The 25,682-nt window shown below is 48.4% G+C and overlaps 1 protein-coding gene across 1 annotated transcript; it reads left to right on the plus strand.

Annotated features, from left to right (window-relative positions):
- The first annotated feature begins 4,590 nt into the window (after positions 1 to 4,590).
- Positions 4,591 to 16,024, plus strand: CLDN1 (claudin 1). The gene is made up of 4 exons (XM_072867733.1): positions 4,591 to 4,848; positions 12,719 to 12,883; positions 13,384 to 13,468; positions 13,968 to 16,024. The coding sequence occupies exons 1-4, from the start codon at positions 4,626 to 4,628 to the stop codon at positions 14,128 to 14,130; spliced, it is 636 nt and encodes a 211-aa protein (XP_072723834.1). The 5' UTR covers positions 4,591 to 4,625; the 3' UTR covers positions 14,131 to 16,024.
- The last annotated feature ends 9,658 nt before the right edge of the window (positions 16,025 to 25,682 follow it).

Below are 25,682 nucleotides of genomic sequence, written 5' to 3' on the forward strand. Positions count from 1 at the left end.
TGGGTTGGACACAATCCCTGACTAATCCCAGGGAAGGTTTGCAGCCGTCTTAGATCCTCCTGACATCTGGGCAAAGACATCTGGGAGCTGCCTGCAAAATAGTGCTTGGAGCTAAGGTTCAGCAAGGGTGTTTCTCCTGGATGGATGGGGGAGTAAGTGGGAGAGAGAGAAGCAAAAGCAGCCTGCAGATAAACAACAAAGTAATTTTAAGGTTTTTTTTCTAGGCAATGTGAACTAGAGCTAAATGCATGTGGTCCCAGCAATCTGCCCTTTTTTTCCCAGAACCTTGGGGTCATCAAATGAAACAGCAAGTCATAAGGTTCAAAAGAAACAAGTGCTTGTACTTTCCTATGAAACACAGAGTTAACCTGCAAAACTCCTTGCTGCAAGATGCTGCAAGTGCCAGAAGTTTCAAAAAACAGCCAGCCAAATTTATGGAGGAAAAATCCAGTGAGCAAAATTAAAGTTAAAAGTACTGGTACTGGCACAGGATATATTCAGGGTGGGCTGCAACACATTTTGGGCTAGTGTCACTATGTGCTTGTGTTATTCCCTGGTTCTACAACTGGCTGCCACCAGAAACAGTGGGCTGAGCTGATGTTGTCTGGCCATTCCCATTTTTTGGTCCAGATGTGGAGCTTGCGTCTTCGCTCTGAAACCAGGATTGTGCAGCTGTGCCTGCTCTGTGCACCTGGCCCTACTTGTAATAACTTATAATCAGAATGAGATGTTTCCCCCTAACACATAAGTTTTAGCCCAAGGATTAATTCAGAGCAGCCCAGGGGCCAGCATTAGGGGATGCCATGACAGAGGATCACACACAACCCCCTGCTCTCCAAACACAGGCATTGCACAGTGAGACCTTCCCTGAGAAATGTTTGAGAGAAGTGGAAACCAGGCTGCTCACCTTCAAGTCCTGGCAAGCATTAAAGCTTGTTTTTGCCAGAAAAGGAAACAGGTATCGTTTACTACCCACAAAGCACAAATCTCTGCTGAGTATGGAGGTGAGGCTGCTGGTCTGAGTAACAACAGCCAAAGGAGCAACATGACCAAGGTGTTAAGCATTTGCTCAGTGCATCAAGGACTGTTGCACATGAGGACAATCTCTATGAACAGTTAAAGGAGTCTATCTACCTGCAGACTAAAACATCCCAGTTTGATTTCAGTAACTGTCTATAGACACGCCTCTTCTCACTTGATCCTGCTTTTGTAAAGGGCAAAAAATGAAGACTCACATGTTTACTTAAGAACAGGCCAGTCACTAAGGACTGTCAGTACTGGAGTGCCTTTAGCCTAGAGAATACAGAGAAGATTGCAACATCTTGGATAAACCCAGGTCTTTCAGCTGAGATTAATGATCTGAAGGAATGGTATTTCCCCAAAAGTCAGGTAGAAAAAACAGGCAAAAACTGAGTGAAAACGCTTTGGGACTTCCAGTGAAAAAAGAATCTTAGGCAGAGGAGGAAAGGCAGTGATTATTGAGTAAAGAGGGGGTTTATTTTGCCCATTGAACCAGTGCGGAAAATTATCTAAAGAAAAGAAAGAAGATATGTTTCATGCCTCAAAGAAAGGAAGGAAGTCCAGAATAGGAGACTTGATGATCTTAGGGATGCTGTAAAATTCTCAGCAAATTCCAGAACGCTGAGAACACTGATGAGTGATGAAGGGGAAAAGCGGAGTTTCAGTGTTTATCTTGCTCTGTAAATTCCTTGTGATGTCCACAGAAAGATTTGCTGGGTTTTGAAATCTTTCATGAAACGTGAGTAATAAGTATCAACTTCAAATTGTCCCTGGAAAGCAAAATATAAATTGGGTGTTCATGAAGCTGGGACTCCGGGCAAGAGGTGTTTATATGGATTGTCAGGGGTGTTCAATGGTCAGAGACATCAGCAACTTGTCTACAAGCTCTCACATCCACAAAGCAAGATGCAGGCACAGAACTTGTGCCTAGAAAGTGTGCACAAAGACAAAGGCAAGACCCTGTCCTGTAGCCGATGTGGACTATGGGAGGTCCAAGAGCACATGGGTGTATCTCAGTATTGCCTTTCATCGGCTTTGTTTGACCCAAGGCCATTCTGTCATGCATTCACCCAGTAACACTGCCCAGTGCAGCACCCATCAGGGACAGAGGAGCAATGGGATGGCTGCACAGCCCCTCAGGAACACACCCTAAGCTCAGCTTTTCCCAAGTACAGGGTGTGCATGGTTTGCAGTCCTTCCAAGAGCCAGCAGCATGAGCAGAGTGCTACATCATACATCATACAGCACATGCCTGCATGACTGCTTACATGCGTCTCCTCAACACCACTCTTGATGTCCCTGCCAGTGCAAGTGCAGTCGGACCGTTGCCACCCAGGACTCCTCCCTGCGCTTTCCTAGAAGGTTCAGTAGAAAGCCCAAGTCCTTCCCACACAAAACATCTCTGTTCACCCTCCTGGCTGCTCAGAGCCTGTAGCAAAAGGATCTAAATATGCTAAAAGCATCTTTGGAACTTGTATCCCTGTCCAGAGCTGACCTCACACTGCAGGAATCAGCGTGGAGCTGCCTGATCTGTCTGGGGGGTGGCAGGAGGGTCAGGAGAGGGGTGAGTCAGTTCAGCACTCTGAAGCACCTGGGAACACTGCACATTCCTTTGCAGATGGACATTATAGGACTGATATGACTACCCAGACATCAATGATCAAATACAGACAGTTCTAACCCTGCTCTCCTCAGGCTCTCATGGGTTTCTGTCCTGCCTCTTCATCGGGCAAGGAATTGTTCCTCCCAGGGACCAGCTCCAACAGCCAGCACCACCCTGGTTTCTCTACTCCCTGTAGTAGCGTTCTTGATGCATACAGAGAGATGCATCTACTTATGTTATCTCTGCATTGCCAAATAAAACTTTGCTGCTTTCCTCTTCTTCACTTCCAAAACTATAAAACTGGGGCCCACAGAGACCCAGGAAAACATAATTTTCTTCAGCTGCAGATTCACAGCTCCCTGATTCCTTTGCAAGTGAAAAAGGACACGACTGGAAAAGTTCGCTACCAGGTAACTAGGATGGATTTCACCACACCAGCGCTGCTGCCCGGACGTTGGGGACCAACAGCTGCAAGTGTTTTCAGTGCAAACCAGCCTTGCTTTGTCTCTGCCCGGTGTGGTGAGATCGTGGTTGCTTTTCTCCCCTTTGACCCTCCTGGCATTGCACAGGACTGGTCAGGTAATCATGAGTCTGTTTGTTTGTCTGTTTGCAAATCTCAGGAAGCAGCTCCAGCAAAATCTCCTAAGTCATCAGAATGCAGCAAACCATGGTGTCAAAACAATACAACCCCATCCCTACCTCCAGCAGGACCTTTATCAGTAATTACCACCTGTTTATCTCAGAGCCTGGGATTACAGCAGGTCCAGGCTGAACATCCCCTCCATCCAGCCCGTGGTGAAGGCAGGCAGCACCACCCGGACCATGCCGTGTGCTCCTCGGGCGCTCCAAAGGAGACAGTATTTCCTCACTCCGCCTATTCTGAGTCCGGATCTGTCAATATTCAAATATTCACGGAGGAGAAAGGGAAACTATAGTGACTGGACAAATACACGCCCGAGAAAGAAGACACTCCTTCCTGCTCTGCAATCCCCTTGTTCAATAAACCTTAGTAAATCACTGAAGCATTCAAAAATCGAAATTTCTCCTTTAAGAGAGACCCGGTAATGCGAAGATGTACAGCACATCGTCCTTATTCAAATGGTAGATTCAAAAGTTTGGATTTAGGGTCCTGGCAGCATTTGTACATGGATGATGAGTGTTTGCTCAGCTGCCTCTTTGGAAGCCCTTTAAAATCATAGTACTGATCTTTTCCAGGACTTCTCTACTGCTTCCTCTGCAGCAGTTTATTCCCGCCTGTGCTGCGTTCCCCGGGGAGCCGGGCAGTGACTCTGCCAGGTGGGAAATGCCCCCCTGCCCTTGCCTTGCAGTGGGGCTCTGGGGTGGGCTGGGGAAGGTGGGTCACAGACACCATCAGGAGTGTCCCCAGTCTCCACCTTTCCCGTCCGCTGTGCTGGCTCAGGGAGGGGGTCCTCACCGAAAGGGAAGCTTATAGCTCCGGCTGCTAAAGGACAGCAACAGGCAGCAAGACCAAGGAAGGTGAGTGTGGGTTCGTGCTCTCAGGGCCCCCAGCCCTAGAAAGGAGGAGACCCGCGAGCACAACCAGAGCGCCCTTCGGAGGTGCCAAAACCTCCAAGGGTGCCAAAGCATCCCTGGCACGCCCGGTGGGGGACAGAAAGGACAGGGGGTCACTCCCCGGGGTGTGTGTGGGGGGCGTTTCGCTGCCCCCCATCCCGGGGGTGTCGACATCCCCCCCGACGCTGCGCCCCAGGGAGGAAGGGGGGGAAGCGGCAGCTGCCAGGGCGGCTCCCCCGGCTTCGCCGCGGGGGAAGGCGGGGGGGTGCGAAGGGCCGCGTCCCACCGCGGAAAACCCCGCGGGGCGGGGCGGGGGCGCGGCCGCCAGGGGGCGCCCTTTGCGCGGCTTTAAAAACTGCGCGGGGCGGTGCGCGGGCGGCAGTGCGGTGCGCGGAGCGGGGTGCCTGGTCTCGCTCCCCTCGCAGCGACCCTCCCGCCGGCGCTCCCCCCGGCCCGGCTCCGCGCAGACATGGCCAGCGGGGGACTGCAGCTCCTGGGCTTCGTGCTGGCCTTCCTGGGCTGGATCGGCATCATCATCAGCACCGCCATGCCCCAGTGGAAGATGGCATCCTACGCGGGGGACAACATCGTCACGGCCCAGGCGCTCTACGAGGGGCTGTGGATGTCGTGTGCCATGCAGAGCACGGGGCAGATCCAGTGCAAGGTGTACGACTCGCTGCTCAAGCTGGAGAGTAAGTCGGGGCTGGGGGGTGCGGGTGTTGGGATGCCCGTCCTGTTGGGGCTGGGGGTGTCCGTCCCGTCGGGGTCGTCCCCTCCGCCCCAGTGCCTCTCCGGTCGGGGCTGCGGGTACCGATCCCGTAGGGTCATTACCCCCACGCCGGTGCCGGTCGTGCAGGGGCTCGAGATGAAGTGCTGGGACTGAGGGTGCCGCTCCTGTCGCCCCATCTCGCCCAGTGCCTGTCCCGCTGGGGGTGCCGGTGCCGTCGGGTCTCGAGGTCTCTGTCCCGTTGGAGCTGCGCCTCCTGCCCCTTCGGGGTTGAAGGTGCAGGGCTCGAGGCCACCCATGGTCCCGTCGGGGCTCAGATGCGTGTCTCTTCGGGTGCCCCGGTGGCTCTCCCCGCCGGGGCCGAGGTTGATGCCCCGGGGACTGTCCTTCGGAGCAGCCGGGGCTCTGCGGCGCCTGCTGCAGCGCTGCCCGCGGCGGTACTGCCTCCCCGGGCGGGGGGGCTCGGCGGGGCAGCATCCGGGGGGAGCCGTCCCGCAGCCCCTTGCCCGTCCCACAAAAAAAACGTCCCGGGAGGGGAAGGGTCAGATCCTCCACCTGTGTTCGGGGAAGCGCCGTGGCTGCGAACAAGAGCTTTTGGCTGTAGAAGTTCAGACAGGGACTGCTTTCGTTGGGCATGGCTCAGCAGGAAGGAAAGTTCATCGGCGGTGCTGAAGTGGTCTTTTCGAGCACGGATCCTTTTCTTTTTGCGTTTGACTGTTTTGGCCTTTTGTTCTCTGGGAAAGCCGCTGCTACTCCCGTGGGGCTTTTAAGCAAAGGGCTGGCAGGTGAGCTGGACTCTAGCCCAGGTAGCACTGCCTGTAGTTTTTAGGCAGACGAGTACGTCGAGGTAATATCTAGGTCTCTTACCTTGTCCTGGGATGGCGAAGCCATCTCCTGCATACAGGAACTGCAGCCTGGCTTGCTGGGGTGTCACTCGGGGCGGTCAGGCCGAGCTGGAGCCCCAGTGAGGGCTGTTTCTAGAGCGCTGGAGTGTATAACTTATGGTGACACCCAAAGGGGTTAAAAAAAATCCTTTCTCAATATCCCTCCCCTCATCCCGAGTCCTGTAGTGTCCTGGAACACCTTCATCCCTTTCCCTCCCTAATTAATAAAGTAATAATTACCACCTTGGTCACCTCTTTCCCAAAGAAATGGGCAGGCCGTTTCACATAAACCGGGGACCATTGGGAGTATCCCCAAGTTAGATTGCCACCAGCCCTTCCAGTGTGTCACACAGTGAAGCTGGATACCCTGGGCCCCACCTTCGTTGCTAGCCCACATCAATCACTCCTGCTCCCTTGCCCCGAACACCCGTGGGCCCTGCAGCTGGCAGAGGCGCAAATTACTCCCTTCAGGAGTGCGGTGCACCCACTTAGCACTAACAGGGTGCAGGGCTGTGGATAATCAGGGCTGGGCTAAGCACGCAGTCCGGGGTGGTTTGAATAGTAATTATGTATAAGCTCAGCTTCAAGCTTATCTCGCACTGGGGGTGGGGGGCCAAGATGCCAGCAGGGCTGAGGAATCTCCAGCCACCCCCTGGATGGGTTGCGAAAGGTAAACTTGCCTCGGGGGCTGTGCGGCTGCAGCCTATTGTGCTGTAAATGAGACCTGCCTGCAGAATCAGATGCGGAGCCTGGCTTGAACAGACTCCTAAAAACCTGCCCCAGGACCTCCAGACCTGCCCCATTCATGGCTGAGTGCTGAAAACCAGCTGCTCCCCTCACCTTTGTCCTGCAAACAATAAGGGCTCTTCTCTTCCTGGGCTGCGGGGGAGGGAGGTGTGAGGTACCAGGGACCGAGGCTGAGGTGGCCTTTTGTGCTCCTACAGAGCCCCTGGCCCTGCAGGACATGCTTGCCTGAAAATTCCCAGGAAGCCCAAGAAATATGGAAATCGCAGGGGATGCTGTCCTCGTTGGGAAAGCCAGCGAGGGCTAGTTAAAGGACTGCTTGTTCTTTCGGTAGCCCAGCTTGCTTAGGCTGTGCCTTTCTCGCTTGAAAGCAGATCATGCTTAGGGACATACACCTTCTCTGCTGTTTTCCCTGCCTGGTCTCCCTTCAAGGTCTTGCAGACACATAGGCTTGGGCAGGGACCAGCAGTGCTGTTTTGGGTGGAGAAGCAAAAACCTCCCATTTATACCCCATTCATCAGCTGCACCCTGGGACAGGTGCAGCTGTGCAGTAAGAGCTGCCTTACTGCATTCATTTGTCATGGTGAAGGTGGTACAGCTATGCGGGCAGAAAAACTTCTCCTGCCTGGCCACACTTTCATGCCAGAGCTTCACATGCCCTGAGTGCTCTGAGCCACAGGTCAGAGCCTCATGCACTGATGGGAGAGGCTCAGATCTGCAATTACTTTGTCCCGGTAGAAAGGACTGAGTCTCCTCACACCTGCAGTAATTCATGGTTGTGGGAATGCTGGAAAGCTTTGCCAGCAAGCTTTTGGGTATTGCCATTCCTCTAGATGTGTCAGTGTTTGGCTGCTTGGACTGATGCTGCATGTCAGAGGTGGGGTTGGCACAAGCTGACGGGGCACTGTTAGCCAACTGAGGGGCCTCCAGCTTCCCGTGTGGCCATGCTGCTGGAGTGCACCCGTGCTGGCACTTCTCCCGCAGCTGTGTTCAGCTGAGGGCTTATGTCAGTGCTCCTATTCAGGCAATAGAAAGGCTGTGTTTTGCTGGCTTACGTGAAAAGCAGTGCGTGGCCACATGCAGACATAGAGGCAACAAAAGCCACCCTTGCAACAAGGCTTTGTTGCACAGCCTCAGCATTGTTCTTGTAGCCCTCCAGCACCGTCCATGGAGCTTAGCTCAGCTTTGTGCTCCTCCGGGGTCTCAGGGGGATGGTCTCAGACAGGAGGGAGAAGGGCTCCTGGAACCTGTCTCTGGAAGCTTTCAGCCCCACCTAACCACACTCTCCTGTTCGGAGTAGAGGTTGTTCTGGGTCCTTTCTAGGCTGTTTTAGCTGAAGATACTCATTGCCCTGTTTGATTTTGCTGGGAGATGTTATGTACTTGAGACAAGCTGAGACTCATCTACCACTTCATCACCAAACCTAGTACATCTACAATGAGCCTTTGTGCCCTAGCCCAGAAAATAAACAAGGGTTTGGATGCCCTCTGGGTCAAACATCATCATTGAAATGTGAAATCTTCCCTCCTACATCTTTACCACCCCAGCTGAGCCTGTTCCAGGAGCTGGGGAAGAGGATGGGGGGGAGGGGGGAGGAAGGGTTTATGCTCAAGTTACTGCTGCCCTGTGGTGATGGGGGGGGAGTTGGGAGGGTGGCCCAGGGAGGGACAAAACTATAGCAGGAGGGACAAATGTGTCCAAATAATTGGTCATGTCTCTCCATCTTTAGATCTGGAGTAAGCAGGTAGAACCTGCTGGTATCTGTGCTTTCATGTGGGTTAAGGGTTAATTTGCTCCCATGTTTCTCAATCCCTGTTCCTTCCTCATGAAAAATCATGATCGAGTGATAAAGCAGTCTCACTTGTGTCGCGCTTTGAGAAGGTAGAGTGTTACTTGGAATGCCACCGAGGCTGTTCCTATGTGGTGCCCTGTTGTGTCTGCAAGAGGGGATGGGAGTCTGTTGCAATACACTGGCTTTATTGCTCTACAAGGCTTCTAAGCAGCTTTAGTAGCTAGCGTTACTCTGTGTTACTAAATCTCTTGGTAAGGGAATTTCCAGGCTTTGTGGGGAAACAGGCTTCCCAGGTCTCCTCTGACCAGGAATCTGGAAATGGTGGTACTGTGTGTTGCCTGTCTTACCAGCAAGCTTTCTCTGCTGTTTGAGTGACTGCAGGAGGGCATTGAACCTTATTTGCTTTGAGGAGAGCAGAGTACAAGGCCACTGGCACCTACTGAACTTGCTGCTTTTGCACTGGACATGCAATGAGGACTGCCCAGCCTTCCCATTTTGTCAAGAAACATGATGCTGTCTGAGTCTGTGTGCTGCCCAGATTCCTCTGTACAATCTTCTGGACTTGTGGGGAGGTGCTTTGAAGGAGTCCAGACTGGAATATCTGATGGTGATGGGTGTGCAGGGTTTTGCAGGGGCTGGTAAGGGCATTGAAAGCCTCCAAGCCATTAGCAGGCTTTTGGGTCCAGGCAGAATGACTGCAAAGCTGTTATTTATCTGAAGCTGTTATTGCTTGCTCAGATCTTCATTCCCTTGCCTGCTGCACAAAAGTAACTTTCACATGCTAGCAGGGCAGAACAGCAGGATCTCAGATCCTGCTCCTCAGGGAAATTCAACTTTGATGAAACCCCAGTGGGAAGGCTTTGAAGGCTGCTGACTTCTCTTGGAGGTGGACAGGGTAACATGCTTTCGACACTATAGGGGTGCTTGTAACTCCTGGGGAACTTCCCTTGCAGAGATTAGAGGGAACTGCACACATCACTTGGTTGCATGAAGGCCCATGAGAAGGGAAGAAAAAGTCCATAGTTTAAATACGAACAAGGCAGTCAATGAGCATCCCTATCAAAAAATCTGCACACAGAGCTATTGCAGCAGTTTTGTCTTACAAACAGGCATTACAAAAATCCTATGGCACTTGCCCAACAGCTTTTCTATAATATAGATGATATAAACAGAATAAATAAGGAAATGTGATAACAGAAAAATAACCTCAAGCATATGCTGGTGAAGTCCTTTTTTTATAACTAAGCAGTTGCCACCAATTACTTCTGTGTTGGGTAATGGTAGTTGTGGGAAGTAAAGTCTTATGTAGGCTTCAGATAAACTGCATCATGTAGTTTGTGTCCAAACCCATTAACAATAAGTCAGAGCTGTTTGTTAGCATGTTTTTAAAAAGTTGGTTTCATTATGTGAAACAGGTGTGAGCTGCTGTGTCATTTTTGTGGTCTTAGTGTTTTACGGCTTGCAGAATTCGCATTTGTTATTAACCATCCTCAGTAGTTTTAAGCCTCTGTCCTTTAGTACTTGCTACTTTCTTGCTCTAGGTTTTTTCAGGCCAGGTCTCCCATTACTAACCAGCAATAAAAAGGCTTGGCTTCTGAGTCAATAGTAGTTTATTTTGACAAAATACTGTTGCCACCTGACAGCTGTTGTTGGGTACCAGGCCAGTTTGTCTTGCCTTGTGCCGGACTTTTTTTCCCCCCAAGGGCTCCTGAGACTGCCTGGGCTATCCGACAGCCATGGTGCATGGCATGGGAGGCTACAAGCATTGCACTACCTGTTCCTGTTGGTGAGGCAGCAGCAAGGAGTGTGGGGGAAATCCTGTTTCTTTCTAATATGATAGAATTTAAAAAGTTAAATTTCTGTAGACTACTTCTGCTTGTTGTGGGTAGCCAGTCCTGTTTAGCAGGTTAAGACAATATTATGCTTATATCATTTGCTATTTTTAAAGCACCTGGAAAGGCCCATGTGAACAACAGAACTAATATTAAACTAGTCTTCTCAGCCTCTGGATGTGCAGCTTCCATTGACAATGTGGTTGTTAATGTGTACATAATAACTAAGAGCTTGTATGATGATTAACCGCAGTCAATGTACTGCACACATTGCAAAACAAAAGCCCTGTCTCCCAGCATGTGCTAGGAGCGCTGGGCAGAGAGGAGGATGGTTGGCTAATACAGTCATGTCACATTAAAACTTCTTGGGCTAAAGGGACAGTCTGTTCTGCAAATACTCCAACCTGTTTTTCTGTCCTACTGCAAGTTTCCTAAATGCCTCTGTCCTCTTGTGCCATGGATAAGGGTGGGGTGAGGACACCAGGAGATGTCCCTTCAGGGTCTGCTGCTGAAAGCAGGCAGCCCTGGGAAATGCTTGCAATGCTGCTTTTTCATCTTCCTGTGTTTGTCCCTTAGTACTGTGTTTTAAGGTGAGAGGTCTCTTCCCACCCTTATAACTAGTTTTCTAGTTGTTTGAGATAACATTTCATATTTTCAGCCTCATGAAAGAACTCCTTCAAAACTGTCTCCTATAACTTCTGCAGCAAGACTAAGCCCAACTTAGTGTAGACTTGATGAAACAGCTTTGGCACCTCTGCAGAAAATGTCGTTTCCCATGCAAAGTATGAACTAGTGTTCAGCCATTGGCCTCTCCAGAGCTGCTGTAATGCACAATTTAGCTTTTCATGTATGGCAGCTGAATGGGTTGTCTGGGTGGTAACCTGTCAGCCGAAGTCTTTCTGAAAATTGGCGTAACTTTTGTAAGCTAGAAGTTATTTTTAGAGTGTAATCTCTGACATTGGAGATAAATCTCTTAAAAATGTGTTTGGATACTGCTGTTGTGATTTATGCTAAAGTGTTAAATGGCTTTGTAAATGGGTTTCTGCAATCAGTGCAGCAGATGGGTTTTGATTAACACCTGGGCAGTGCAGAGGTGTGTCACCCTTCCCCTTTGAAGGAAATGGGAGGTGACATTTAGCCAAGCTGATTGTGGGATTTTTCTCAAGAAAGCCAAGGCTCTCTTATGAAAGTGTGTCACTTTCTGTTGCTCTGAATATCGCCTTTTTATTGTACTGTTTAACTGGTTTAATAATCTAGTTACAGAACAATAAGGTTGTGTATATAGAGGCTGGTCCAGATCTGTTTTAAAGCAGAACTAGAGCATGATAGCCTGTTGTTGGTGTGGGTAACAAGAAATTTCCTGCACAAGCAGTGCTATGGGACAAAGTGTAAAGAAGCTGCAGAGGATAGGTGTGTGGCTGTGCTACCCTCCCGGCCAGTATCAGATTTGAACTCCTGTCTGTGTTTCAGGTTGAACCAAAGAGCCTGTTGTAGCACAGGCTCTGTGTTCACCATACCAGTGCTGAGTGCTGACTGATGAGTTAGCAGGTGCTGTGTTGTAGGCTTAAATCTTGCAGCTGCAGTAGTCCAAGCCTGAAGTGCTTTGCAGAGCTCTAGCAGAATGCAGTCAGTGAGCTTCTTGAGGGGTGAGCTCCAGACTTGGGGACAGATTCTGGTGATACTTTGCTAAAACTGTGCATGTGTCACTAGATAACCTTCTGTGTCAGGGGACACTTGCCTTGGTTACAGCATGCTCCTGGGACCTTGTTCCTTTGATTAACCAGCCCTGTTTGTTCCCAGATCTGTATATTAAAACAGGACTGTATATAAAAATCCATGATAAAGTATATTGAGTCTGTCTGCTGAGAACCCAGGCAAACAACCCTTGCCTATGGGAGGCATCACTCCATGCTCTAATTCTTCAAAAGCACAAGAGGCTCTTAAAACTTTTGAATATCTTTGAGTCTAATAAGTAAATATTTTTAGGTAGATGCCCCCCACCCCCCATTTTTCACTTGGCTGGGAAAATCCTGTTTCTGTTGCAGTTAGTTTTTTGTACCCTCTGGGACTCAAACTGAGGATTTAATGCAAAAATATCTAAATCAGCACTGAGGTATTTGTGTAAGAGACAGATTTTGGAAATACTGAGCAATAAAGGGGCCTTGCTGTCTGCTGTGGGACAATTCATATGTATGGCACTATTCATATTAAAACATGTGCCTAAATGCTTTGTCAAGGTAGAGCCTAAATCTGAATACTTCTTTTGATAAACAGATATGCCCTTCCAATTGGGATTCAAATTATCAAGGAACAAAAGATGTCTGAGGGCAATTCCCAGGTCATTTCCTGCAAAGAGCTGCATGCCCTTGTTTCCCATGCATTTTAGAAGAGGCTGAGAGTCCTCTGATCCTGATGCATGACAGTCTCTTGGAGCTTAAAGCTAAAAAGGAATGTCTTGCTTGGCTGTATCCTGTGTAACACGGAGCAGAGTATTTTGACACATGGTTACTGAGCCCAGTAATTTGAATTTCTATTTGTATCTTGAGTTTGCTTTGTGGTAACTCAAATCCTAATGTCTTCTAGGCAGTCTGCAGGCCACTCGGGCTTTGATGGTGGCTGCAATACTCCTGGGCCTTGTTGCTGTATTTGTTGCTGTGACTGGCATGAAATGCATGAAGTGCATGGAAGATGACCAGGTGAAGAAGATGCGGATGGCTGTCTTTGGTGGAGTGATCTTCATCATTGCAGGTTGGTAACATACAGATGTGTTAATATTAAATGTGCCATTTCCTAAATGGTAGTTATCCTGCATAGGATGTAAGAGGATGGGGAGGGCTTGCTGTCATTGCTCCAAGAGCACTTTAGGCTGGGAATTCCCTAGCAGACTTTGGCACAGTAGCTGCTGGCTCTCTGAGGCATCAAATAGGTCTCTTGGCACTAGTGTTATGCTTTCTATATGGACTGCATGCCTTCCATCTCTGTTAGCAGAGCTGAGTTTGATCTGTACACCTTGCTTCAGTGAAAGGCTGTCAGCAGTCCTGCTTTTGGTGTGATGTAACTGTGGGTGACCTCAAATCCTTTCTTAACTTCTCTCCCAAGCAGCACTAAGTAACAGCTCAGATCTTCTCAGGGTGGCAGCAGCTCAGTATTGCTCCAGATGCTGGTTCTGCTACATGCAATTTTTGCAGTGATTTTGTTTATTTTGGGTTTCTTCTTAAGGCATGACATTGTCTTCCCTTCATGTGCAGGTTTGGCAGCATTGGTGGCCACGTCGTGGTACGGCAACAGAGTGGCTCGGGCCTTTTATGACCCTTTCACCCCTGTCAACACCAGGTACCGACCCATTTGATGTAACACTATAGTATAGCATGACAAATGCTCACAGGGCTTAGTTTTGAGTAGCAGTGGCTCAAAACAAAGAAGGGAGTTTCCTGAGGTAGCTGGCTTGGCTTCATACTGTGCTGAAGGAGCATTAGGACCAGATCTTGTCATCCATGTGGCTCTTAAAGCCAAGACTTAAGGCAGCATCACTGCCAGAGACCTAACTGCTGTGACTTCAGTGTTTTTCCTCCACTAAATGCTTAAAGCCTGGTTTGCACAGAGCTTGGCCCTGCTGCAGCTGTGCAGGGTGAGCTGACAGACTGGACTAACCCAGTGTGCAAAGCTCTGGGCTTTGAGGGTCAGCAAAGTCTTGGGCTGCTCCAAACTGCTGTCTTGCAGGAAGCCACTTCCATCCTGATTTCAGCTCCCTTCTGCTTTGTGTGGACATGTTAACACTGTAATCCAGAGGCATTACTTGTAGTATTCACTTTCTTCCTTGTTTCTCCCCCAGGTTTGAGTTTGGATCAGCTCTCTTCATTGGCTGGGCAGCTGCTTCTCTGGCCATGCTGGGAGGAGCCTTCCTCTGCTGCTCCTGTCCACGGAGAGAAACTTCATATCCACCCACCCGAGGCTATCCAAAAAATGCCCCCTCCACAGGGAAGGATTATGTATAATGAAACAAAGAAGAGGAACCACCAGCACTGGTAGTGAAAGCATTTTGGAGAGGACACTACAATGCCACTGTCCTGAGCAGAGTTCAAACTTTAGGTTCTGCCTTCCTCTTCTCCCAAAAATGTGTATATTTTTGTAATCCTCTTTGCTACTGGACATAACTTCTCCTTTCTCTCCCAGCCCATGGAGGAAGGCTAGCCTAGGTTGATAGGTATTGCCACTGGAACGATGAAACCTCCAAGCTTGGGTGAAGTTTAGTATTTGGGAGTAAAAGGGAAAAATGATACTGTTTTTTTAGATGGATGTTGGTGCTTTTTTTAGTTGTTTTTTTAAATAGATGGTAACAATTCAGTCCCATATCCCATTAAGTTAGAGCCCAGTGTGATGTGTGTAGAAATTAAAGGAACATATATACAAAGTGATGAAACCAATAGCTTAAGGGGAAACATAATTTTAGGGAAAAGACTTTACATGTAGAAATGTTTGAAGAGATCTAAAATGCTCTTGTACTGTCATCTTCAGTGCCTTCCTTTCTGTGCAGATTGGCATAGCAAAGGGTCAGACACAATTAAATTGCTCTTACTTAAATTGATATATGTAACTGTCCATGCACATGCTGTTGGCCAACAGAAGGTGCAGTGTAAGGTGGCTTGGCTTAACCGTATGTCACCACTCTTTTGACAAGATCTTGTAAGTTGATTGTGTCTGAACCAAAGGCTGTAAAATCCTAACTACAGAGGTTAGGAAACTCCCAAAGCAGCTACAGGTTTCCCTGCTGCCAGGGAAGAGCTGTAAAGAAAAACGATTGCCTTCTGTTTTCACTGGGTGTCTCTGGTGGGGCTGTTGCTGCTGTTCCATAGACACCGAGTGCTGCCAGTGATTGTTTCTCCATGTTCCCACCCTAGTACCTAACTGAGCTTGAAGCTTTATCCCCTTGTGTGTGTTACAGGCCACTTTTTAACAAACTCTATTTCCTTGAGTCTTTCTCATTTGGGCTTAGTTACTGATCTGTTTGCCTTATGCAGCTAAATGTGTTAAACCAAACTGAATGCACTGCCACTCCCTGATGTTTCCCCAAGGATACCTCACATGCTGCCATTTGATCCTGTCTTTTTTTTTCTTGTAAACACTCTCAGTGATGATATGAAGGCAAATTCCAAGGAAACTGACCCGAAGGTTATGGCATCTTCTTTTAATCCAAGCTCACCAAAGAGGAAGAAACTAGCATTTTAAAGATAAAACCATCCTTGCATATTAAGTCTTATCTAAAAAAAAAAATTGCAGCTCATCAAAGGTTCCCAACCCTTCCTCTGAAACACTGTCAGTCACTTGGTGTTGGACTAACACTTGCTGAGGCTGTCCAGAGTTAAGTCTCACAGTTCCTAGAAGGATGGTACCAGTTCTCCAAAGCTCAAGCTTGCTTTTTCTACAGAAGGAAACTGGTTGCTTCTGACCAGGCTTTATAATTGTGTATGTGTTGAGGCATCAGATTTCTTGATTTCTTTCTGTAGACAGGGACAGCCTCTGGGGCTGAGTGATGCACAACCATGGTGTTGGTGGTTTGTATAAGCCTTGTACCTCTGTTTGACCTGACTCTCTGCAACATAAATCAAAGTTACTAAAAGAAACCAACCGGAGCATTGGCTTCAGGTTTGAGTTGATGTTGGCCTGCACTTGGAGCTGGGTCACATGGCTTCTGCTTCTCCATGGGGAATTGCCTGTGCACAGCAGCTGCCTCATGAGACCTTGTGTTAGGAGGTGGCAGCTCAGGTCACATTAAAGAGCTGCTGAAGTCTGTGCTTTTGTATTTGCATTAACCCTGAGCCAGGGAGCAGATGCTTTTATTGGGAACTTGTATAAAGTGTTTAAACAATTTCAATAAATTGACTTTTTTAAGGAAAATCAGACTGTGTTACTTCATTTCTTGTTTTTGAGCAGAACTTGGACAGTGTGCATGAAAGAGAAGAGGGGGGCTTGGGCTTTTGCGAGCCTGTCTGGAACTTGGAGAGTGTGTGTGGAAAAGAGTGGGACTTGGGCTTTTGGGAGCTTGCCTGCCAGGATGGAGCTTGTTTAGCTGTGTGTATCTACAGCAGACATAGGTGGGGACGGATCTTCTGCAGTGAGTCAGGCAGTTGTGGCCTCTGGCAGAAACTCACCCAGTAATCTGCTACGATTGCAGCCCAGGAACCAGAAGGTCTGCTCCTTGGCAAGGCTGGCTGCACCCTGGGTGGAGCAGGAAGGGGCAGGAGGAAGGCAGATGGCTCCCTTGCAGGGGAGTGGGAGCTGCAGGAATGGGGAAGGGATGGGGTGTGGAGCTGAGGTGCTCTGTGTTTTGGCAGTGCTTTGCTCTCTGTGGCTTTATCTGGGGTAGGGTAGGCACAGGCTGTGGCTGTCTGCAAGAGATGCTCTGCCTCCAGAGCAGGAAGAGACCTGCTGATCTATATGTGTCTCTTAAACTCTTATGTGCAATTCCTTGACATTTCTGGGTTAACAGGGTCATAAAGAGCTGGGAGGATCCAGCTCACTCTAAAGGCCCTTTGGAAGGGTACTGTGCTTCTCCCAGCTGTGAAAATGAGCACAACCAGTCAGGTGTACCATTTTTTCAGGCCAGGTAAAGAATGGTTCCAGCTGGGCATGGTCTCTTCTAACCTGCACTGATACCTCCCCAGGGTAGCAAGGCTCTATCCCCCTTGCATCTACCTGGCCTGGAAACCTTTTTCCATTCCCCAGGGCTCTTGTGTTTATCCCTTTCATAATTTCAAGTACATGTGATGAGAGGCGAACTTTATTTAAAACATTTTCTTAAGCTCAGTTAAGGAGCTGCCTCCTCTATTCACTCACTCTCCAAGGACTGTTTGCTTTTGTAATTACAAACAAAAGGAATAGTGCTAATTAGGCCTTGTAAAGCTGGCAGAGCAAAACAGCCAGGCATGTGGCTGGCTGAGTGAGCTTGCAGTGCCTGGAGCAGACTGGTTGCCTGGCATAGTTTGGGGTCTATGGTCATTCTTATTCCAACCTGTCAATTAGTACAGGATTTCCATTGAGATTAATTTTTTTCCCATGTTTTTGTGCTCACTCCCTCTCCAAGGACTCTTGCAAGTTCCACTCTGAAGCTTCCTAGGCAAAAGTAAGGTCCTGGGCAGAAGAACAGGGAAGGAAAGCAATCCCACCTATAAAATGGTCAGTAGGTCTTTGCAGCTGTTGGCAAAAATGGGCCGCTGCGGGGGAGAGACTGTGTGTGAGACCACCACAGAGGAAGGAACCAGAGGCTAGCTTGTCTGTTTGCTATACTTCTAATGTGACAAAATTCACAACCAAACTTTGATTTGGATATGGTTTGTGAATTGCCAGCAGGCTGGCTGGAAAGCCAAGGATGGAGTTTGGGGGTAAACATAATTTCATATGGCTTGTGATCCTAATTCCTGTCCAGTGGTGACAAGGGGCAGTATCTTTTGGAGGGCTGATGTCTCGAGATCACCCTGACCCTGCATGGGAGGGATCTTTCCAACCCTTTTCCCCTGCCTTTCATGCATGATCATGCAATTCCACTTGGCTGTGTTTTCTACAGCCCTTTGGCCATCTCTTCTGTAGGTTGCATAGAAAAGGAGTAACATGGGTTGAAAGTTGGGGGAGGGTTTCCCACTGGATTTCAATTCTTGCATGTGACTGACATTCCTGCTGCTAAAGCCATCTTGCAATGAAATGATGGCATTTATCTGTACAGATAATGAGAACTTTGCTTCTTGGTGTCTTCTTCCACACCATATTTATTATTCACATGGTGCCAGAGCTGTGTATACTGTGCAGGGAACTTCACTGTCAGTGGGAATTACATGCTCATTTATATTGCTTAGATATTTCAAAGTAGTAAGAGAGCTCAAGATGTTTTTGGAATAGCATCAGCCTGTTGGATTTCTTGGCTGCTTCAACTCGATAATTTTAAGAAACTGTCTGTGCTAATGCCTTTTTCAGATTCAGCTTCTGATTTACACATAAGCTTCTTATAATAATTCTGCCTTTGTTTTCGGTACTGCTCTGAGCACATAGATATAGTGTATTGAAGCACTGAAAACTGACAATGGACATCCCTGAAATAACCAATAGAGCTGGTGACAGCTGGTGATAAGAAATGTTTGTGCAATATTCATACAAGCTCAGAATCTTTTTAATATAAGGCAGAAGAAATAATGGCATTACTGAGGGAAAGAAGTTAATGCAGCACTTCTGCTTAAGAGCAAACCCCAGAAATGCCAGTAACTTACTGAAGTTGCTCAAATGTAGCAGATTTACAAATCTAGATAAGTAACCAGACTGAAAGAGCTCGAGCCTTAGTCCTGAGCATGGCAACATATGGAATAACTCTGGGGCAGCCAGTGAATTGACAGTGATGTAAAATTGTCTCTGTTTTCACAGAGGACATCTAAAAGATGCCAACAGTAGCAGTATCTTCTTCCAGGGTCTTATGCCTGTGTCTACCTGAAAAGGCATCCTGCAGAGTCAGCTCTTTGCACAGTGGCAGGGCTGCAGCCAAATCTTGCCATGTAAGACCTCACAAGTGGCCAAACAGTCCTGCCAGCAAGTAGCACCTCTGTGTGTGTATGCCATCAGGATTTCTCCCCCACAATGTTGTTTACCCACCAACTGGCAGAGGAGATGGCTGGTGTCATGCAGGGCAGAGGGGTGCAAGTGAGTTCCCTCTCTCTTTGCCCACAGGAATGGCTGCTGTGAGATAAGATAGAGGACAGCAGACCTTGCCACCTCAGGAACTCAGATCCCTTTACCTGCATCCCCAGAGGGAGCTTATAATTGCCTGTGATTGCATTTCTGTCTACTCTTGAGGCTTTTTTACTCCTTCCCCTTCAACCTGCATGAGTCTTATTACTTATACCCCACCTATGAAGGGTTTGCCTCTTACAAAGTCCCTCTAAACTTTCCATGAGACCCACCACTATATTAAAGAAAAATTCCCCTTCTCAGCTACTCTGTTTAGATGTTTGTTGCCTCTGCAGAGGTCCCAGAGGAATAGGATTGCTCTTCACAGACCTGGTCCAGGTACACTCATTTTTCAGAGTGCCGCAGTTTACCCCACCAGCCACAGGCTCACAACCACCACGTGTTTCAGCTGGGGCTTTGCATCCAACTGAGCAACTGACCTGGACTTTCCAAACTTGCCCACTGATTGCAACACAAGCAGCATTGCAAGGATTTTCTCATTATCCCCCTTCATTAGAGTCTTCATTCCTCCAATCCCACTGGCTCTTCAATTTGCCTGGTTGCTGTTTCCCTGCTTCTAGAAGTCCAGCCTGCGACAAGGAGCTTGCTCTTCTATAGCATGTTGCTTTTGACCCTGCCTGCAGTTCCCACAGAAGTCCTGCACGCTATGGCATTCGCATCACTGAGCAGAAAGGGAAAAACACTCCTTTGTTGAGCCTCGTGCTCAACTGGAAAATATCCCAACTCCTACAGCTTTTCCAGAAAAGCCCTGCCTGGATTCCTAGCATACTGCATCAGGGACTTGGTGTTTCTAGGGTCTACATTTCCTACAGAGACCTGCCAGAGACACCAGGAGCCCCCAGCCATGGGAACCTGTGGGTGCTTCTGCTTTGCTGCCACGGGAGCTGCAAGGAGATGCCAGCTGGTGGGTCCTGCCCGGGCTGGGGGCCAAGCACCGGGCAACCCATCCGCTGGGTTTGCCTCGAGGCACAGAAACTGCCCTCCACTCCTGTCTGGTTCATCAGCCAGGCCCAGGAGCAGGTTTCATGTCAGGAACCTGAATTTTGATGTTAAGTTTCCCATATTTATGTATTTTTGTGTGGTTGGTTTTTGCCTTGCTCTGAAACTGGGCTCTGCTCCCCTCCTGCCCTTCTTCTCTGTAGTTGTCCAGGTTCTCCTCCTTGAGGAAGGACTTTTCCAAGGTCCTTGCATCACCTGGACCATCTGACCATACCAGGCTGTTCCTGACTGGCACAGCTGGGCTGGGTTAGATGAGCTGGTTGCACATTCTGTTTGGGACATTGCACAAGTCCCGTTCTTACCATGATATTTTTGTACTTTGCCTACCACATCACAAAATACCATACCTGTGAAAGATACATCACTGGCTTTTGTCCAGGAAGGTGAAGGATGTGACTGACATAAGAAAAGAACTGCATTTTCACATCAGGGCTGAGAACAAACCATCATCACAGTTAAGGACCTCCATCCGCATTCCCAGCAAGGATCTCCAGGACTGAGGGGTACAAAGACAGCCTTTGCCAATGCCCTATAGTTTGCAGGTGGCTTTTAATGAAAAAAAAAAAAAAAGGGCAGGAAATACTATCCTGCAGGAGGCAGGGAGGGAAGAACAACAGGGGCTAGCTAGTGCCAAGCTTTCCTGCTTCCCTGGCTCCTAGGAAAGACCCAGCTATGTGAGAGCTACTTAGTACTAGTGCTCTCTCCTGCCACGCATTCACCTCCTGCTGCAGGCAAGGGCTTTGATTTTTAATTTGGGAACCACACAGCAACGTTCAGCAGGTGGGAGGGGTGGGATGCTGGTACTCCCAGCCTGGCAGTCCTGGCTGCCTTCAGAGCCAGCTCCCCCAACGGGAGAGAACTAGGGGAGCCATGAAAACAAGCTCAGCCAAGGGAAAAAAGGCAAGAAATAGCATTCTTATTACAAGGTAAACAGCATTAACTCCGTCTTGGGGGAGTAGAAACACCACGGCGGTGATAGGCTTTTCTGCCCACAAGCCATGGAAGGGCGGTGGAACATGCTCCACCCTCCCCTTGTGTAACGCTCCCCACGCAGCAGCTGTAAATAATCATTTACCTGTGTGTGCTCCTCTTTCGCTGCTTTTTTTAGGGCCTTTCTTCTTACGTGCAGCTCCTGGAGGGGTGGCTGCTCTGAGGTGTGTGTGGCACAGCCTTGGTGCTGGAGCTGGCAGAGCTCTGCCACATGTGAGTGGAGCTGGAGCCGGTGGCCCCCGGTGACTCCTGCGAGCAAAGCTGCCAGCTGCAGTAAGGGGGATGGGAGAGTGTGGGCTGCATTTGTTGTTTTTCCAGCAAAAAGAGCTCAACGGTTCGTTTTAATTATTGTTTTTCCCAGACCTGCAATAGCATTTCTCCACACTTTGCAGTTCTCTAGAAAAGGTCTGGTAAAAACACATTGGCCAAAACGCATCTGTCAGCGAGCCAGGTCTGCTTGTTTACCTGCCTCCAGGATTTCAAAGCAGTTGCTTTGGGGAGTTGTTCGAACCTTTCCTTACTTCAGGTGCTCAGAAACTGGGGAGCAGCAAGGAGAAGCCAGTACCTTCCTATGTGCTTTTTTTTTTTTTAATCAGTAAAAATGCCCTGTCACTGACCCAGACCTATGGGTTGTTTCTTTTGTGGAGGTTTACTCATCACTGGCATGGTGTAACATGACAAAAGCATCCTTTGGGGAGTATGCATGGGATGGATGCTCTGGGAGCATGAGCAGAAATGCGACCATGCCCATGCCCAAGCACACAGCCCTGTGCAAGGAGCAGGGGAGACCAAGGAGTAACAAAACCCTCTGCCGCTGCCTTCCTTAAGGGAGGGATGTGGCCTTGGCCCAGCAAGCAGAGTCTGCACAAGAGGGAGTCTAATTTACAGTGCCCTGTAATTTGCTGATGCCGTAATTTGTTTAGCTTGGGGAAAAGGCTCTGTTGATGTTAACGTGTTCGCTCACATTGGAGCTGCGGTATGTTCCATCGACATGAAAAACAACACCGCACTGGGCTGTGGCTGGACCATCCTTGTGAAAATAACGGGGCAGCAGCTCGGCTGGGGCCGAGCTGTCGGGGCTTCCCTGAGGTGGGAGCAGCCCCCTGAACCCTCCAGAGCCAATTAGGATGTGCCAGCCTGGCATCTGCTGCCATAATGCTGGCTCTTCGTTAAAAGCTGTTGCCCAGGTTAATTAGGCTCAAAGTGGAGCTGGATCAAGCAGTATTTCCCTAAAGCTTTGGAACTAGCCCCAAATCACTGATGACAGTGTCAAAAAACAAAGCTCCATCCTGCACCTACAACCTTTCTCCTAACTGCTGCTTTTTGAGTCCAGACAACGATGGTGAGGATATTGATGTTAGTACCAACAATGAAGCAGAAATAACATGAATGATCTCAAGGCACAGACCAGGGTGCCAGGGTAATATACCCTACATGGACACTGGACAGACAGACTTGCACTGAAAGCAAATAATTACTGCTCTGTGATCTGGCCCTACTTTGGGATACAACATTGTCATGGCTCGAACATGCCTCCCCATTTGTTTAGCAGATTTGTTATTAATAATTGCTTAGACCTATGCAGCACTTGAGCTCATGGGGCTGCTCCAGGCTGTCTGCTTTATGTTTCAGCGTAAGTCTGCAGGACTAAGCCCTGCAGATAGAGAAAGTACTTATCTGAAATTCAGACCAAGTCTGGAGTGGGTATTTATCTCCGCAGGACTTACATGGCTCTTCACAGATTTATCTGCACACCTAAAGTCTTCATCATCCTCAGAGAAGCCTAGTGGGTTAGGATATAGTGTGCTCATTCTACTTACAGATGGGCAGCAGGCAAACCATAGCCCTGAACTTTAAATCCCTGAAATCAAGGGAAGTGCCTACAGATCTATGAGGCTTTGAACTTGAGTCTCCCTTCATCTGTGCTGGTGCTCTAACCTTCCTTCTCCTCCTCCACAAATCCACCATGCACTCCATGAGCTCCATGTGTGTTGGTTTGGGACTGACCAGCTGTGATTAATTATTTGGCTCTGGGTGCAGGCACAGGATAAAGATGGACTGCTTTGTCCTCAAGCTGCCCTGGAAAGTGGGAGGTCTCCCTTGCTCCATCCCTGCCAGCCATGTGCTCTTGCCTCCTTCTTTTTGCCATCTCTGGAGCACACTAAGCTGAGACCAGCAAAAGGCAGGGAGCAGGGCTGAGACCCTTCAGTTCAGAGATGGGGGAGAAAAGCAGAGCAGTGGGGTAGGACCATGCTTTTGGCACTGGTGAGCCTCAGGGCATGGCAGGTCAGCAAAGCTATCAGGCTTTCTGCAGAATTTCTTGGAAACTGGAATATAAAATAAGTAAGACTCTGGTGTTTTATGCTGCAGAGAAATGACCAAGCTTTCCTTGCACACACCTAATTCTGCTGAAGGCATGAATTAGTCCTGACGCAGAGCAGCTCTTATCACCACAAGACCACGCTTTAATAGGAATTTCCTTACAATTTTTCCCCAGAACCAGGCTCAGGCCAGCTTTGAGAGGTGATGACATCATGACCCAAGTTAGGAGCAGATGAAAATTGCTCTTATAGAATTGCACTTTGCATGAACCTTTTTCCAAAGAACACAGATCAGGTGTTTCAGATCAAGTTAAAAACATTAATTACAGCCATAGCAGGAGTTCAAAATGTGACAGGCCTTTTATAACTTGTTTGTTACCGTAGATCACAATGTCAATATTGCAAAAGTGTAGTTTGTTTCCATCATAATCAAGTTGTCTAGCACTGAATAATGGAGTAGTGGAGGCTGCCTCTTTTTATCTTGGCATACATGGAGCTCAGCAGTGTGTGTCAACACTGAGAACATTTGAAGGATTGCATTGCTTTGTCTGCTTGGACCCAAAAACACAAGGGCTTTGGAGGGAATTCAAGCTGATTCGTAAAGTACCTGCTCTAAGCCAGCTTACCCCCTCTTAATATTGGCAAACTTGCTTATCTGTGTCCTGGCTTGCAGAAGTTAGCCCTCCCTTTCCTCCTATTATTCACCTGGATAATGAAATCTGTGCTTTGTGAAAGGGGCAGTGATACACTCTGCACACAACTGGCCAAGGTTTCCATCAGTGCTCTGCTAATCCCAATTCCTTCAGTATTACATAAATGATATCGTTCCCCGGCCCCTCTGAGCAGTGGCTTCAGTTTAGTTGTTGCCAAGTGCTGTACAAACAGCTCAGAGCTTGAAAGACTAAATAATGTATTAAGGGTGGGACAGAACCAAATATATACATTTAAATCAACTTGCTCATGCATGACCTACTAGCAGTAATAGCTCTGGGGAAGCAGGCAGTATTGCCTTCAGTGTCCCTGAGCCTACACTGGAATTGCAGCACCTGGACTCCCCTTCAGGATGCAACTTGGCTGTTCCTACTGATTCTAAAGAAGGTATACCGATGGAAATGGTAGGATAAATAAAGCATATAGGGTCCCAGGACTGACCACAGTCCCATCCATGTTTTGGTCAGTTCAGTATTTGTTACAGAATAGCTGCAGATGACACATGAAGTGCAGGGCATGCCCTGCTCCCTTCCTGCCAGAGGGGAGATGTGCGAGTAAAGCAGTGTGAGTACTTCCACGAAGAGATTTAGAGAAAGGCTTGTTTGGGGCTCCCCTGTGACATAGGTGATTTTGATTCATGTCTCCTGGACAAATGGGAGCTACAAGCAGTGATTACAACATCCATGACTTCCCACGGGAAATTCTTGCAGGACATTTGAGTTTTCACTTTTTTGTAGAACTGAAAGAAGTTCAGAAGAAATGCTGATAAAAGCTAAACAAACACTCTTCCTTCTCCCCCTGGAATTCATCTGCAAAACAACTCACAATGCATCTAATTGTGACCAGAAAGGTTCCTCTCAGAGTCGTGCCTTTTCCTCTCAAGAGCAATTGAGGTCATTTCCTACAAAAGGCTGTGTCTGTCAGTGTCTGTAGTGGTGTTTTTCTTCTCAGGATAGGTGGCCACATATATTTGTGGAGACCACCAGTGCACTTGCTGATGGACGTGCCATAATGCCCAGCCCGGCATGGGACAAGGTGTCCCTCCCTGGAAGCATGGCACACGGGTCTGCTCCTAACACCGCTAACTCAGCATCAGCTCCCTTCCTCCCCATGCTCCTCAGAGCCCCCTCGGCAGTGCAATCTCTTCGTGTCAGAGATTTATTTTCTCCTGGTGGATGTTTCTCATGTGCATTTAATTCTGGCAAAAGGCAGTGAACTCAAGCTTGTGGAGGCTGCTGTATGCTCAGACCAGAGGAATGGGGTGACGGCAGTGTCAGCTTCCTGCACATTATCTCTGGTGACCAGGGCAGGTGGGGAAGGGAGGCTCTGGGCTCCATCCAGCCCAAAACCTGTGGGATGGCTAAGGATGGTTACTATAATGATTATATCTACTTCCAGAGAAGACCAGAAGAATGTGGTGGGTGCAATCTGGGACACATTCCCACACCTGCCTCTGTATACTTACACTCATTCAGCCTGAACATCCAACTAAGCTCGATGGTAGCAATTAAAAAAAGCAGCAGTATCTGTTCTTACTCATCTGTGAAAACCAGTTAGCGAGATTCTGTTACAGATGATCAGTCAAATTTTAAGCTGACTGATGAAGTTGGACTCTCAGGATAATTCTGCCTTTTGGAAACGCTGCGTATGTGTGTCAGTGTAACATAGCACAGCCCAACACAGGCGGCCTTCCAGCAGGGTGAAGTTTAACTCCTCAGCAGAGCGGAGAATGGGTATCCATTCTAGGACCTGCAGGAGTAAAAGTGTATTTGTGCGAGTGTGCACACGTGTAGGTGACA

The sequence above is a fragment of the Ciconia boyciana genome, chromosome 7 (genome assembly GCF_034638445.1).
Source record: "Ciconia boyciana chromosome 7, ASM3463844v1, whole genome shotgun sequence".
Classification (NCBI taxonomy): domain Eukaryota; kingdom Metazoa; phylum Chordata; class Aves; order Ciconiiformes; family Ciconiidae; genus Ciconia; species Ciconia boyciana.